The sequence below is a fragment of the Coenobita brevimanus genome, chromosome 114 (assembly GCF_032717465.1).
Source record: "Coenobita brevimanus isolate Jiangsu-jjx chromosome 114, ASM3271746v2, whole genome shotgun sequence".
Classification (NCBI taxonomy): domain Eukaryota; kingdom Metazoa; phylum Arthropoda; class Malacostraca; order Decapoda; family Coenobitidae; genus Coenobita; species Coenobita brevimanus.
The window spans coordinates 2639007-2656679 of NC_137067.1; the positions used below are offsets into that span (position 1 = coordinate 2639007).

The following is a 17673-nucleotide window of genomic DNA, read 5'->3' on the forward strand; positions in this document are numbered from 1 at the left end:
TTTCGCTATCCTATTTTCCACTGCTATACGGTACTACTTTTCGCTATCCTATTTTCCACTGCTATACGGTACTACTTTTCGCCATCCTATTTTCCACTGCTATACGGTACTACTTTTCGCCATCCTATTTATCACTCAATTTAACGATTTTCACTCTATTTTTGACAGGTATATGAGTTTTCACTATTCTATCTTACACTCTTATACGAGTTATTGGTATCCCATATTTCACCCAGTCATATGAGTTTTTACTATCCTATTTTTCACTTATAATTGAGAGTTTTATCCGCAAAGTCCTCCATTAACAAATCCCACTTGTATTGCAGAACCTGCCTATTGTTCCTAAAAAATAAATGTATAGTACTGTAGCCTAATACAAACGGGAACTTTTTTGTTGTTGCCTTACACTAAATAAATGGAACCCTTCCCTGCTGACAAATACATGTTCATTCCAATCTGGGGCCTTCCATCCACTGCTCCAGATTATTCTATGGAAACCCTACAATGCCCCTGTCCTCCGCCATCTACAGTACTAGGAAATTAATCTTTCTACACGTCCTTCTCTTATACAGCACCAAACCTTTGAGGGACGGAAGGGCATTGGAAGGTCGTGTGGCCCTTCCAATATGATGCTCAAGTTGTGCTTTTTTAACGTAGGATTTCGTTCCTGGAGATGTGTTATTGCCTCAACAAATGATTATCACTTACGGTATGTCAAGGGGGTCCAGTAGGCTCCTAAACCTTCGTTCCGTTCGCAAAACACCGCCTCAACCCAGTCCATCTTGAGATCCACAATAACACTCCGATTTGTGTACCGGTCCGGCAGTACATTATTTAAAATCTTTTTTTTTTTTTTTTTTTTTTTACAGCTCATGGGGCGTCTATTGCCTAAAACAAGGGCTCTATTCAAGAATTATACTTTAACCTCATTTTTATCTACTTCTTCACTACGTCGGCCTATTTTTACTTTGGCTAATTTCTATATGATATTATTGCTATCACCAGTGATGGAATGATAAGATTATTTTACTCAGTCTCAGATAAGCATTATTATAACTGGAGGAGTTAGATCCAGCTTTCATTAACCCCTTCGGTATGGGATTTCCTTCTGAGATTAATAAAATCATCTGCAGGCACCAAAAATAAATTACAACATTGTAGTGAAGAGGTTAATAACGCAGAAATAGTTAACACGTGGACTCCTATGACTCACTCATCAGCATGAAATCGTCTGGCGGTTGGATGAATCAAATCGTTCGGCGGTTGGATTTAAAAAAAAAAATCGTCTTACGGCTGAAGAAAATCGTTAAGCGGTTGAATATAAATCGTCTGGTCGGTTCGATGAATAAAATCGTCCAGCGGTGGTTGAAAAATATCGTCTTATGGCTGTGGAATAAAATCATCTGATGATTGAACATGTTCTAGCAAAAAGAAGCTTCATTTGAAGGCATTATTATTAAGCAGATCCCACGTCAGGAGAAAGAATTTACCCTCCGCCGTCTGCAGCCATCGCGTCAGGCGAGAGTTTACTCTCCGCCGTCTGCATCCATGTCGTCCACAGAAATTTCAAAAACCGGCAGTTACAAAAGACATAATCCCTTTGTGTTTAATAAAAATGAAGCATAATATGTTGCAACCCAAACCAGTTCAAATTAATACACTCCGGTATGTGTAAATGCAAAATCAAGTGGAAAATACTTACCAAACCTTCCCCGCCTGCAGGCACGTCCTCTCCCCTCACAGCCACCGGGCAAAGAGAACTCAACATGGCGGCCCAGGGATTCACAAGCTTCGAAATTCAGTGAATTCCCAAGTAAGGCATTCGGATTACCATGCTCGGCTGTTTCTAATCTTTATATGCGCTTAGATTAGGGGTTTACGAGAAGTTCCTACGATTTCAAATTATCTAGATGAACACAAACTTCGGTTCATTGCATCACTGGTAGCTAGAATAGAATAAGAACTCAGCTCAACCAACTGAATAACTCTGAACGAAACAGTATCACTCACTGGCAACCTAAACAGATATATGCCCACTACTAACGGTGCAGAAAGTCCTAACATAGATTGGGACTTAATTTCTGCCTAAAGGGATTTTCTCATTATATTATTGAGTTTTGAGCAACTTCAAGGATTTTATCCCAGAAAGGGAAGAGCAATTTTTTCATCTTTACTGAGTCTGAAGCAGTTTTGGGACTTTTATCTCAATTTTACAGCTCGGACTGTCCCCAGCTCCGACTGTCTCGGGTACTGACTTCCTTTACCAATATACAAAGGCTACAAAAACACCATTACTTCCATTTTTTATTTGTTAGATTTGTTTTCATTAAATATAAAAGTTTTAGACGGACGAAAGCTCGCCTAAGATTCGACTGCGTCTGCTTCACACTTAGGGCACGTCCTTCACTTCCCTTCCTGACGCATCTTGACAAAGAGAATCATCTAAAAGCAAACATAAGCCTCTCAACTTAGGATTAATGCTTAGCAGAGAAAAGTGGCAGAGATGAATTATTAGGCATACAAATATATCAAGCCTCTCTCAGTTTATTAGCCAGCAGAAGAATATGAGAAGTAGAAGAGGTGAAATATTAGGCAGAGAAACATACCAAGCCTCTCGCAGCAATAAGAGCCAACAGAAGAAAGTGGGAAGCAGAAGAGGTGAAATATTAGACAAACGTGCCAGGCCTCTCTTAGCTTAGCAGTATTAGCCAGCAGAGCAAAGTGACAAAGAGCAGAGGTGAAATATTAGGCAGAGAAACATACCAAGTCTCTCACAGTCTAGGAATATTAGCCAATAGAGGCAAGTGACAAGTAGCAGACGTGAAATATTAGGCAGAGAAACATACCAAGCCTCTCTTAGCTTAGCAGTATTTATCAACAGAGGAAAGCGACAAGTAGTAGAGGTGAATTATTAGGCAGGGAAACATACCAAGCCTCTCTTAGCTTAGCAGTATTAGCCAGCAGAGAAAGTGACAAGTAGCAGAGGTAAAATATTAGACAGGGAAACATACGAAGCCTCTTAGCTTATCAGTATTTGTCAACAGAGGAAAGCGACAAGTAGTAGAGGTGAATTATTAGGCAGGGAAACATACGAAGCCTCTCTTAGCTTAGCAGTATTAGCCACCAGAGGAAAATGACAAGATGAGATGAAATATTTGATGAACTTTTGTTTGACTGTGTAGGTGTGGACAAAAATATCGTTCCACATTGTTAAAAATATCTATCTATTTTAAAAGGTTTGGTGGGTTTCTAATTATGCGTCACTGGTTTTGAGTCATAGCTTAATACGTAGCACCTTTTTCTTAGCTATTTATTTTGTATATAACTTAGGAAGACCTTAAAGGAGATGGTTGGCTAATTAAGTGCATGTGTGAGAAAAGGAGAAGAAGGTGAAGAAGAAAAAAAGGAAGAGGAACAAGGAAACTAAAGCCAATATGGACGGATGTTAAGTACTGTTGGGTATGGAGAGGCATTTAATAAGTCTTTTCTTTCTTATTTTTTCTTCCTTTCTTTATTTTTCCCTTTTCTTCCTCTTCTTTTCTTTCTTTTTTCCTCTCTTTCTCTGACCGTAATATCGACCCAGTTTAACGTCGAATAATTATGACACAAGGTCGCAAATTTCTGGAAAGTTTAAATTGCCTTGGTGTTTGCAATGGCGTTTCAAAATTAAACGTTCATTTCTCTTTGTTTATCGCTCTGGGGTCAAACTTTATGACCACCAGTTTCATATATATTAATACTAGCATAAGGCACAATGGATAGTGGGTATTGGTGTTGAAGTGGTGACATATGAAGTTGTGTGACGTTGCTGGGTTATTCTAGTAGGCGCAGGAGGGTGGGGGAGAGCAGCAATAAGGTGAGGGAAGATAGTGACGCCAAAGATCCGCCATTATCATCATCATCATCATCACTGTTCGGGTCAGGAGCTGTTGGGGAAATAATGGGTTTAGGAATTATCATTACTATCATTATTATTATTATTATTATTATTATTATTATCATCATCATCACTATCATCATCAATACCACCACCATCATCGTCATCAACATAATGATCACCACCATCACCATCATCATTACCACCACCACACCCTCATTATCATCATCACCACACACACACACACACACACACACACACACACACACACACACACAACTAAAATACACGCCTCCACTCACCACACTTCAGCGTGGCCAGGTAATCAGCTTCCGGTTCAGGTGTCCAGGTGAGATTGGTGCTATGGCAGTCAAATACCAGGTCGTGTACATCACCCTCGGCAAGAAACCCCTCCTTGCATTTCACCTCAGCCTGTGAAAATGTGTACTTCATAGCATTACACGTACATCATAGCATTACATGTACTCATAACATTACATCTAGTTAATGGCAATCCTTGGAATCACTGTACCGTAATGTTTACAAAGGCTCCAACATGCATGCGTAGGCCTTGGTCACCTAATGGCGCCTCTCCATGTTGCTCAATCTCTGGCAGTCTCCCTATTCAGTCCCTTATTCCTCCACGCTGCTCGATCTCTGGCAGGCTTCCTATTCAGCCCCATATCCCTGAGGTCACACTGAAATGACCTCGTCCCAGGTCTTTTTCGGTCTGCCTCTCGCAACCCTACCCCCGACGTTCACACTTCTCACCGTCCGCACGCAAATGTCAACCTCCATCCTTCCGACATGCCCAAACCATCTCAATCTACCCCTCCTCATCACAACACCAATACACTCCAGTTCCATCCAAACCATCTCAGTCTACCCCTCCTCATCACAGCACCAATACACTGCAATCCCATCCAAACCATCTCAGTCTACCCCTCCTCATCACAGCACCAATACACTCCAGTCCCATCCAAACCATCTCGGTCTACCCCTCCTCATCACAGCACCAATACACTCCAGTCCCATCCAAACCATCTCAGTCTACCCCTCCTCATCACAGCACCAATACACTCCAGTTCCATTCAAACCATCTCAGTCTACCCCTCCTTATCACAGCACCAATACAGTAATACATATCCCTCATAACAATACATGAAATATTATGCAACAGGACTAAGGTGGCGTTAACTCAATAATATCTTCACTCTCAGGACATTTTTCTTGTTTATCCTTATTACTGTCACACTGGTTTTATATTTTTACTTGATGTGGTGCTGCCTACCTCTTTCTTCACCTCTGTCATTCTTTTTCTGTGTCTGCTCTCCTCCCTTCCTATTTCTCACCATCATCCACTCGCTTGATGTAGTGCTGCCTACTTCTTCCTTCACCTGTCATTCTTTTTCTGTGTCTGTCCTCCTCTCTTCCTATTTCTCACCATCATCCACTCGTTTGATGTAGTGCTGCCTACTTCTTCCTTCATCTTTAGCATTGTTTTTCTGTGCCTGCCCTCCTTTCTTCCTGTTTCTCCCACTTTTCCTGTCACTTTTTATTACTCTTCTTTCCTTCTCAGGTGGCTTTACATTGAGTGACAAGCCTAATGGTTTGCTGTAAGCCAGGAAACCATTTACAACGCTGGGTGGTAACCATATAACCAACCCATACGTGTTCCCTATGTGTCAGCATGTGGGTTGGCGGAGGGTTAGTGCCCCTCCCCGTAAAACAACTAACTCAAAGACAAATGGCCACCCCTTATAGGATTATGGCGTCTGGCTATAGATAGACAGACAGACAGATGGACAAACAGATAGATAAATAGATAGACAGACAGACAGACAGACTCACCTGCCCAGTAAAGTGCCATGGTTTGAGTTCATTTCGACAAGTGCGATCTATTTTACGAAACTGCACTGCTTGGCTGCGTTCAAGATTCAGTTCAGGACAGCCGCGTTCAGTAACTGCAAAGACACCATTCCTTGTAGTTTCGTATTCTGAGTGCCATAGGAGTCTTCGTAGCACCTCTTCCTCAACGAATTATTCTGCATATTACACCCTAGCCTTGTGTTATCTAAATCGTTTTTATATTGACATGCAAGAGTTAACCGATACCCCCAGCCATTCATATATGTAACAAGTCAACTCTGGAACTGTCTCCCTCTGTCTGCATTTCCTACTGCCTATGACCTCCAGTCTTTCAAACGCGGCTACTGTTACTACTACTACTGCTACTACTACTATTACCGCTATTACCACTGCTACTACTACCACTAACTACTACCACTGCAACAACTACTACTACTGCTACCACTGCTACTGCTACTGCTACTACTACTATTACTACCACTGAAACTACTACTATTACTACCACTGCTACTGCTGCTATTACTACTACTTCTACCACCACCACTGCTGCCGCTGCCGCTGCCGCTGCTGCTGCTGCTGCCGCTGCCGCTGCTGCTGCTGCTGCTGCTGCTGCTGCTAGTACTACTACTACTACTACTGTACATTACTACTACTGCCAGCCTGGGATGTGGGCATCATCCAGCCCTCTTAAGCTACCAGAAGAGGCTGGATGACTCCATCACTGATGCCTGTCCAGGATGCAACACAGCACCCCATACTATTAAGCACATTATGCAAGACTGCATTGCACACAATCACCTACGCCAACAACACAACATACACTCCTTGAGAGCTCTGTGGGAAAGCCCGGTCTCGGCCATGGCCTTCCTTAGGGACTCGGGGCTGTTCGGCCAGACTGCCTAGGGAACAACTACTACTACTACTACTGCTACTATACTACTACTATGCTACTATACTACTACTACTATTCTACTACTGCTGCTACTATACTAGTATATACTACTACTAGTGCTACTATTATTCTGCTACTACTACTACTGCTGCTACTACTACTATTACTACTCTATCTACATCCATAAGCTCCTATCACCACCCTATCTGACTTCATTCTCTCCATATAATTAGAGAGAGAGAGAGAGAGATACAAATCACTCACTCATGCCAGCCAGTGATGTGGTGGACGCCAGGGGTATGTAGGTACCGTCTTCTTTGGTGACTCCGATAGATGACCTGAATTCGGCGTCCAAGGGCGTCTCCTCGCTTATCTGAAGGAGAAGGGCCTAGTTAATGCTCATCCCTAACACCTTCTCCATAGCAATTTATTCTTCCCTCAACCTATGGCGTGAGATTTTTGTCCCCTGTATTCTTGTGAGGATAAGCGCTTATTCTTTAACGATTTAGTCTGCCTTGAAACCGTGAGATTATTGTCCCAGTATCCTTCATCATCATCATCAACAACAACAACAACAATAAATAAATAAATAAATAAGTAAATAATAATAACAACTCACCTTAAATTTAATATCATCATAAGCATAAGAAGTCGACTTGTTTGCGTATATGGTCTTCTTCCACTGCGAACCCGTCACTTCGTCGTAATATCCTCCATGCGAATTGGAGTACATGCCAGCGTGTACCGTGGGTGGCGGGAAAACAGCGTAAGTTTCGAAGCTGCTGATGTACACGCACTCCTCTTTGTTGCTGTTGGTCTTGGAACTGAAGTGCGCTGATGTGGTGTCTGGAAAAGCGTCAAAAATAACAGTTGGAACAGTTTTGCGCGCCTGTAGTTCATTCATTCAAACTTGCCGGGAATTTTAGCTTGTTTTCCCTTAGCTAAACGGCAAAATAAAATAATACTAAGCCCCTACATCCTTTCCATGGCACTTCTTCGTGACTAGGACCAAGGAAAACGACGTAGGATTCAAACTGCTGACGGACATCCATCCAATACCTACCCCAACTTGGCCTTAAGATACACCCAATACCTACCCCATACTTGGCCTTAAGATACACTCAATACCTACCCCATACTTGGCCCTAAGATACACCCAATACCTACCCCATACTTGGCCCTAAGATACACCCAATACCTACCCCATACTTGGCCTTAAGATACACCCAATACCTACCCCATACTTGGCCCTAAGATACACTCAATACCTACCCAATACTTGGCCCTAAGATACACCCAATACCTACCCCATACTTGGCCTTAAGATACACCCAATACCTACCCCATACTTGGCCCTAAGATACACCCAATACCTACCCCAGATACACCCAATACCTACCCCATACTTGGCCCTAAGATACACCCAATACCTACCCCAGATACACCCAATACCTACCCCATACTTGGCCCTAAGATACACCCAATACCTACCCCACACTTGGCCCTAAGATACACCCAATACCTACCCCAGATACACCCAATACCTACCCCATACTTGGCCCTAAGATACACCCAATACCTACCCCATACTTGGCCCTAAGATACACCCAATACCTACCCCATACTTGGCCTTAAGATACACCCAATACCTACCCCACACTTGGCCTTAAGATACACCCAATACCTACCCCATACTTGGCCCTAAGATACACCCAATACCTACCCCAGATACACCCAATACCTACCCCATACTTGGCCCTAAGATACACCCAATACCTACCCCATACTTGGCCCTAAGATACACCCAATACCTACCCCAGATACACCCAATACCTACCCCATACTTGGCCCTAAGATACACCCAATACCTACCCCAGATACACCCAATACCTACCCCATACTTGGCCCTAAGATACACCCAATACCTACCCCAGATACACCCAATACCTACCCCATACTTGGCCCTAAGATACACCCAATACCTACCCCAGATACACCCAATACCTACCCCATACTTGGCCCTAAGATACACCCAATACCTACCCCAGATACACCCAATACCTACCCCATACTTGGCCCTAAGATACACCCAATACCTACCCCATACTTGGCCCTAAGGTACACCCAATACCTACCCCAAACTTAGCCCTGGCATCATGGGCACTGAAATAATTAAGTGATATTTGTTGGTTGGTTTCCTAAATACTATAAATTTTGCCTCATTTCCAGATCTCAGTAACTGTGCATCTGGGAACGGTATTTTTTCACTCTTGTTATCTTCTACGCTGACGTAATAAAATTTTCCCCGTATATTTAAGTTTGAAATGCGTGACTTACTAACATGAATAGTTACCATTTTTCAATTTCCTTTTCACGTTTTAGGCTGGGTTAAATTTCAAAGAGTATATTTAAATTTGAAATGCATGACTTACCAACGACGAGCAACTGCCATTTCTCACTTTCCTCTCTCTCTCTCTCTCTCTCTCTCTCTCTCTCTCTCTCTCTCTGTCTCCGCCTTTCACAGAGTATATTTAAATCTGAAATGCATGACTTACCAATGATGAGAAGCTGCCATTTCTCACTTTCCTCTCTCTCTGCGCCGCTAAGGGTGACGGCGCAGGAGTAGTACCCAGCCAGGTCGTAGCGCAGTGTTGTCAATTCCAGCGATCCGTCATCTCGGGTTAAATTGACAGCATCTCTGAGTTTTCCAGTTGCTGAGGGTAAAAAGGGGGAATTTTTGATCTCTATGCTACGGAGAGAGAGAGAGAGAGAGAGAGAGAGAGAGAGAGAGAGGGTGAAAGGAAACCCTCATTGTAACTCAGTGGGGTAGTGTTGGGGTGACAGTAGTAGTAGTAGTAGTAGTAGTAATAGTGGTGGTGGTGGTGGTAGTAGTAGTGGTACTAGTAGTAGTAATAGTAGTAGTAGTTGTTGTTAATGTTGTTGTTGCAGCCCCAGGTTCATCTGAAATGCGAACCCAGTGGACTGCAGGCTGAAGTTGTCCTCCTGCAGTCCACCATCTTTCTTTTGGGGGATAGGGAGGGAACTAAGAGACGTATGTATAACCGGGTACTGGAACCACCTACACTCCACTTCACCGAGTCTGACACCAACAATGATGTCCTTAACACCTGTAGCATCAATAAAGGTGCTCCGTACTGGATATACCGTTTTGTACTGCCTTTTTCATACTGGTTCTCAAGGTAATCAAATAGAGGTGTACCTAGTGCAGAGGATTTACATCAACACTACAGGCGTTGACGACATCACTGATGGTGCCAAATTTGGTGAAATGGAGTATAGGTATATCAGTGCCACCACCTGAAGGCGTCCCTCTAAATCACCATTGGGGTAGCGTAACAACTTTAATAACTTCAGACAAGGTGATTCCCTTTTATGATCTATTCCCTCTATTACCAGATGATATTATGCAATTTAGGAGAGGCATTTCATTATGTATATACTTATTTTTAAAGGCTGTAACTATCCTCTATTCACTTTAGCCTGACAAGACTGCCATTTCTCCACCGTATTGCCTTAACCTCTCACTGCGCTACGGGAAAAAAGCTGCAAAAGGACGATAATCTGGGCCAAGTAAGCGTACAAACACTCCAGTTCAAATGCCTAATTTAAACTAAGCAAATTTGTCAAAAAAAATATCGAGATTGCCTATTTGAAGTCCCCCGTACCTTCACTCGTAGATTCGGGTTGCCATTCAAATGTTCCCTCCTCCTGATCGTCCTGCCAGAGACTCCACGACACTTTGGCCACTACTTCGCTATCTGCCAGCGTATAAGGACACTCGAGGATGTTAGTATCTGGCTTGGGGTCGGCAGTGTAGCTGATGTATGTTCTATTGTTGACAACCCGAACCGGGCCCACCTCCAACGCCGAACACACCACAGCATAGCCTGGAATTAAAGCACGTTGTCGCCTTCATCATTATCATCATCAACGTCATTATCATCATCGTCATTATCACCCATCACCATCCTGTGCCGAACACTACCACAAGTACTATTTAGCCTGGAATAAAAGTACTTTGTCGTCTTCACCATCATCATCATCAACGTATTGTATCGTTTATAAAGGTTCCAAAATGCTTGTGTGCGTCGGTCTTGGTCACCTAATGGCGGCTCTCCACTCTCTTCGATCTCTGGCAGCCACCCTTTTCAGTCCTTTATCCCTGAGGTCGCACTCTATGACCTCGTCCTAGGTCTTTTTCTGTCTACCTCTCGCAACCCTACCTCCGACATTCACGTTTCTACCCATCGGCACCCAACATGTCCAGACTATCTCAATCTACCCCTCCTCATCACAACACCAATACATTCAAGTCCCATCCTTCCTCTCAACTCTTCAATCGCAATCCTAGCCTCCCCTCTCCCCCAGGCCTCGCATTCAAGGATGCACGACATATCCACCCAATCATTGTCATTTCTGTACGTCTGAGCCTGCGAATATCTTCTCCCTTTACTATCAAGGTCTCACTACCATACAGCATTACACTCCTAACACATGCTGCATACAAAGATCCCTTAGCATGGAGGGGAGGGAGAGCCCTCTCAATGTCAGGAGAGGCAACAGCTCCCTAAATTTCCTTTAACCCAGAGTTTCTGAACCTGGGGTGCTAGCACCCCCAGGGGTGCTGAAATCAATTTTAGGGGGTGCTGGAAAATGCTGCATTATTGTTTTTTTCCTTATTGGTGTTGCTTAGTACTGGCATCCTTGATTTTTTTTTTTTTTTTTTTGAGAATATAAAACAAACTGTTAGGCAGTACTTTACCTTACTATTACCCTGCAGTAGTGTAGCAACTGTAGTCCCAGTAACTAGTTGTAAAGGGGTGCTGGCTGGACTGAGACCTTATTACAGAGGATGCTGAGGTCGGAAAAAGTTAAGAAAAGCTGCTCTAACCACTCCTCACTGTAGCCACAGAGCTGCTCCAGCCCCACCTCCAGCACATAACATGTCTCCCAGATAACAACACTCTTCCACACACTCAAGAGACTCACCAGCAAGTTCAATCCTTTCACGCCTGACAATCTCCACCTGCTCTCCCCGACACGCCGCACACATGAAATCAGCATTATCTTGCAGTCTCCCTCTGATACCACTACATCTCTTGTGCACCCAGTTATCACAAACACTACACAAGATGGAATTACTTCCCATACCCTTGTGGCAAATTGCACATGGCCACATTCTCTCTGCATTGACAGTACCACCACCAGCCCTAGATCGGCTATCACATTTGCTTTATCCACATTTACTCTCAAACCCTTGTGCTCCATTCTCTCTCTCTCTCTCTCTCTCTCTCTCTCTCCTCCCTCTCTCTCTCTCTCTCTCTCTCTCTCTCTCTCTCTCCTCTTCTTGTATCTTTCTTCTGCCATAATTACACTTCACTTCACATAATATTGCCAAACGCTGCTTTCTCTATTTCAGGTTTTTCCTACTCACCCAAGAGGAGGGCAGCGGACGTGAGAGGAGCAATCATGGTGACGAAGATGGAGGAGGGCGAGGACAATACACCCTGTTAAATGAAAATAGAGCGTTGTAAGTTGGCCAGTATGGGTGTAGCGATAATTTATTTCTGCTTTCATGTACCTGCTAAATAAGGACGAAAATCTGGGCCAAGTTAGGGTGAAAGGGGTGGAGAGGAAAGAGGGCGAGATCAATATAGGCTAAACAGGATCTTTTATTGTGCTACGGGTCGCTTTCTTGATAGTACAGATTCCCTAACACCTATTCCTCATTGATTTATTTTAGAGGACCTCAGTACCCTCGTCTATGCTATTGATACCAAATATTTCAATTTAAAAAAAAATCATTTAGTATTATTTATCGTTCCACTGGTCGCTTTCTTGGTAGTACTGATTCCCTAACACCTTTTCCTTAGTGATTTATTTTAGAGGACCTCAGTACCCTCGTCTATGCTACTGATGCCATTATTTCAAATTTAAAACGATATAATAAGCACACGGGTCGCCTTCGTAATATTGATGTAATTCCTCTTCCTTAGAGATTTATTTTGCGTGCTATGGATTTTATTTGAAGTGACATTGCACACTACGTAGCTCCTCTTGGTTAGCGAATTATTTTGTCACATTTTGGATTTCGCAACCCCACTCTCTCTCTCTCTCTCTGAGTCGTATTCTATGTGACGTAGAGACCTCGCAAAACCTTTCCCTTAGCTATTTATTTTGCATATATTGCTGATACAAGGACAGGCTGAGAGAGAGAGAGAGAGAGAGAGAGAGAGAGAGTGGGATCGATACACAAGCCATCAGAACAGCAGACTAGCTACATATCGTGTCAAGAGTGCAGTCTATAGTTTTCCCATTGGTTAAAAAAGCTCCCTAACACCTTCTTCCAAGCGACTTCTTTTGCTTACATCGCCATACTGTGCATAAATAACATACGAAACTATATTAACCAGCCATACTCCAAAATAAATCGCTAAGGAAGAGGTGTTAGGGAGCTTCTTTAACCGACGAGTAAATAAGCTCATGACAACTCTTCCTTAGAGATTTATTTTTGGAAAATGTTGGGTAATATTCTATATGTATGATATTTATGCAGAGTATGGCAATATTGGAAGGATTTATATAATGAAGTATAGGAGAGTAAGGTGTAATAAACAAAATAAATCACTAAGGAAGAGGTGTTAGGGAGCTTCTTTAACCAACGAGAGACGGAAGTGGCAACCGAAAGATATAAAATTAGAGTAAGGTGTAACAAACAAAATAAATCGCTTAGAAAGGGATGTTAGGGAGCTTCTTTACTCGACGGGACTAGATTTGCACCATTGCGAGTCTTAAAAGGATAGCTAGCCGGAGAGAGAGAGAGAGAGAGAGAGAGAGAGAGAGAGAGAGAAGAAAAAAGCTTCGTTGCTATCCCTGTAATTATTTGTACAGGTAAGTGGAGGCAACAGGTATAGCCTCACAAGTCTGGCAACTGTGTCAGGCCAGATGGTGGTGGGGAGGGGGAGGGGGAGGTGGAGGTGGGGTAGTGGAGGGCGTGTGTTTGTTTATTGTTTGCAGTGTAGCCTAGCAACACACCGCAGAGTGAAGATGCTAAAGGTGGTATTACACCTAAGTTAATACCGATATGTTTACCTTCTGAACATCGTTACCTTGCCCTAGTCGCTAACAAATGTGCTACTAAAACGAATGTATGAGAAACACGCTACTGTGCACCAGTGAAGGGCATGTATAAAATGTACAACTAAAACAACTGATGATGTGAAACGGAGAGTGGTGTGGTGCAGGGTGCTGCGGCCACGACACACCGACCCGAGGCCACCAGCTGTTAAGACGGTGTAATGTCATCAGCTTTGGCCAGGGCTGATGCTGTTATGCTATACTGTATTCCTATACTCCTCTGATACTACTCCTCATTCTTGTATGTAATACACCTTACTAATACCTCTATAGTTTGTAACATGTATTATAGCTAATATTTATTAAAGGGTGTGTGGCACACCCACCAGTGTCTAACCACGGTGTGGCCACACCCACGAATGTATAACCACTGGTGTCTGTATGCAACTGTATTGGCTGAAGAAAGCGTGTGGCAAGACTGTCCACCTTCTTTTGTTGTATAAGTACTCTGTATACCAGTTACAACAATTAATATTTCGGATTAAAATCAATGCCTCATCGGACGCAAGTGGCAACCCAAAGATAAGCTGATAGTGCCAGAGGTGCCGGAAATGACGTCAAACACGCAGGACTGTCTCAGGCACTTTCTTCACCCAGGGACGGAAATTTCCCAAGAATTAATCAGGCATGTGATTTAAAATTGTCACCTGCTTCCGGAATGTTTCAACCCCCTCACGTAGCCCTCACCTGCCTAATAATCCAAAAGTTAACATCTTTTTATATATTACAGTTGTGACGAACGTATTTTTAGTTGTGTTTGTTTATGGTGTGTGTGTGTGTGTGTGTGTGTGTGTGTGTGTGTGTGTGTGTGTGTGTGTGTGTGTGTGTGAGAGAGAGAGAGAGAGAGAATCCATAATGTGATCAGCTAAATTTCAGCCTAAATCGCTAAGTAGGAGGTACCACGTAGTCTAATATGCCACTTAAAATATGACCTATAATGTGCAAAATGAGTCGCTATGGAAGAGGTGTTACGAAATCAATACCTCTCCCTCTCTCTCCCCATTCATTATAGTAAGGGTGTTATTGAATGTCACAAATAATAATAATAATAATAATAATAACGATAGTAGTAGTAGTAGTGGCTAGTGGTAGTGGTAGTAATAGTGGTAGTTGTGGGGAGACGATGGTGGTGGTAGTAATAGTAGAAGTAGTAGTAGCAGTAGTAGTGGTCGTGGTAGTAGTAGTGATAGTGGTGGGGGGAGGCGATGGTGGTAGTAATAGTAGAAGTAGTAAAGGTAGTAGCAGTGGGGTGGGGGGATGGTGGTTGTGGTTGTAGCAGTAGTAGTATTGGTGGTGGTGGTGATGGTGGTGGTGGTGGTGGTGATGGTGGTGGTGGTAGTAGTAGTAGTAGTAGTAGTAGTAGTAGTAGTAGTAATAATAATAATAATAATAACAGTTGTGGTTAATTATTGCCCTTGTAACCCCTTCCTCATCTGAGCGTGGACCCGGTGGACTGCAGGCTGAGGCTACCCTTCTGTGGTCCCAAATCCTTCTTTTGGGGGATAGGGAGGGGATCGAGAGAGGGACGCTTATATTGGGGGGCAACTCCACCACCCAGTTATATCGGTGCCACCACGTGCAGGCGTCCCTCTACAGCACCCCGATTGAAGAGAAAGAAGACTGTTAAACTCTCCATTTCGAAAAACTATATTAAGCTGAAGAAAAATAATGTAAATATAACGAATAAAGATATACACAATATTAGCTCACCCTTTACAAGCCAAGCCCTCAAGGTCAGCACGTAAAAGCTTTGAAACTACTACAGCAAAGTTCTTAAATGATGTCCTTGTGTACAGAACGGTCACTTTTCCTCTGCACAATGGCGAACAGCGAAGAATACCGAAAACTCAGCAACGTCACACCGTATAGAAGCGTCACCACCCCTACACCACACCCGTCCTTGCTCCCGCCACTGCCACCACACACTGCGGCAGCGTCACAACTCTCTAGCCCTTTCAGGCTGAATAATAATAGCGTCAAATCTCGCCCAAAACATCGCCCAAAATATCGCCAAATGTCAGCCAAAATATAGCCGAATAACATCCAGTTTTACATCAGAGTTAAATTGCCCGAAATATCGCCCAAAATAGCTCTCAATAGCACACTGTTTGGCATCAGAACTAAATCGCCAGAAATATCTCCCGAAATCGCCAAAAATATCGCCCAATGGCACCCAGTTTTGCATCAGAACTCAATCGCCAGATATATAGCCCAAAATATCTCCCAAACGCCACCCACAATTTGGCACCATTGATATTAGCGAATTGACTTTGGTCCCTCCATCAAGCTTGGACGTTGTTGGAGGGACACAAGACAAGAGTGAGAGCTGTGGAAATGAGTTATTTGAGAGAGCCTGTGGAGTAACATGGAGAGTCTGCCAAATAAGGATATGAAGGAGCGTTGTGGTGTGGATGTGGATGTGATAGGAAGCGTTGGGAGAAACACATTGAGGTGGTTTGGCCATGTGGAGAGGATGGAAAGTGAGAGACTGACGAGAAGAGTGAATGTGAGTGAGGTGGAGAGAGGGAGAGGGAGGTGGAGGCCAAGGATGAGATGGAGGGATGGAGTGAAGAGGTATGTGCAGAGGGAGGGGTGTGAGCTTGGAGCAGGGCAGTGAAATGGCGGGAGACAGGACGACATGGAGGTAATTTGTTTGTAGCCACCCCTTACTGGATTAAGGCGTCTGGCAATAGATAGATAGATAGATATTAGCGAAGTTTATATATAATTCTAGTCATATAATTCCAGCATTTATTTTTTATTTATTTATTTATTTTCGACCATTATTTTTTTCCTACATCCATAATTCTACGTATTTTCCATCTTTTTTCTTTGTTGCAGTCATCCCAGCACTACCTTGCACACACACACACACACACATTTATTTTAAAGGAGTAAATCTATAGGGATATTAGGAGCAGGGAAGGACCCGTATTCTCGTCGGTTAAGGAAGCTCCCTAACATCTCTTCCTCAGTGATTTATTTTTGGATATGGCTGGTTAATATCCTTTTGTACGTTAGTTATGCAGAGTGCGGCGATACTGGAAGGATTTATGTAACACAGAAGAGGACAGTAAGGTGTCATAAACAAATCGCTAAGGAAGAGGTGTTAGGGAGCTTCCTTAATCGACGGAAATACCAGCCACAGACGGTGAAAAAGAAGACAGTTGAGAGCGTCCATCCCACAAACTCATTGGCAATCAGTGGAGCTCGAACCCATCACTCAAAGCGTTTTCCAAATGTAGGGCCAGCACCAAAGCGACTGGGCCACCGAATCGCCCCTCCTACTTCCTCCCCTTCCTCCTCCCTCTACTTGTCCTCGGCTGGCAAAGCTTTAAGCGACGTAAACTTCATTTCCATCTCATGACACCAAACCCATATGACACATTTTTCCATCCGTGGCTAAAAATAAATAGGAAAATAAAAACAGCAAGAAAACAGTATTACGTGAACTTATCTCAAATGAAATATCGCCAGTATCGCCCCCAGAAGGCAAAAAGCGCAACACCACAGGCAGACCCGCCGTCCATCTCTCGCAGATCGCGTTAACACCTCCATCCCCGAACTCGGTGAGACCAACCCTCCGCCGCCAGCAGCCGAGGGGGGAAGGGCTTCTCCTGTCCCTCCAGCCGATCTGGACGTTGATGGCCCCTCGTCCCTCTCACCTATGTACACGTTGATGGCCCCTCGTCCCTCTCACCTATGTACACGTTGATGGCCCCTCGTCCCTCTCACCTATGTGCACGTTGATGGCCCTCCCTCCTCAGTGCCGACCTGGACGTCGATGGCCCTCCTCCATCTGCTGCTGGGAGTTTGGCGTACACTCTCTACGGCAGGTCCCTTAGGTCTGGCGGACCCGTATTTGGTCCGGTCCTCC

At 43.7% G+C, this 17673-nt stretch overlaps 1 protein-coding gene across 1 annotated transcript; it reads right to left on the reverse strand.

Moving 5' to 3' along the window:
* Nucleotides 1–2300: 2300 nt before the first annotated feature.
* Nucleotides 2301–15700, reverse strand: LOC145418477 (uncharacterized). Its single transcript, XM_080286898.1, has 10 exons — nucleotides 15507–15700; nucleotides 12094–12166; nucleotides 10325–10546; nucleotides 9194–9352; nucleotides 7258–7484; nucleotides 6903–7011; nucleotides 5729–5841; nucleotides 4180–4309; nucleotides 3017–3926; nucleotides 2301–2936 (listed from the first exon to the last, which is right to left on the reverse strand). Exons 2-9 carry the CDS (start codon nucleotides 12128–12130, stop codon nucleotides 3814–3816), a joined length of 1110 nt encoding a protein of 369 aa, XP_080143024.1. The 5' UTR covers nucleotides 12131–12166; nucleotides 15507–15700; the 3' UTR covers nucleotides 2301–2936; nucleotides 3017–3813.
* Nucleotides 15701–17673: the final 1973 nt, after the last annotated feature.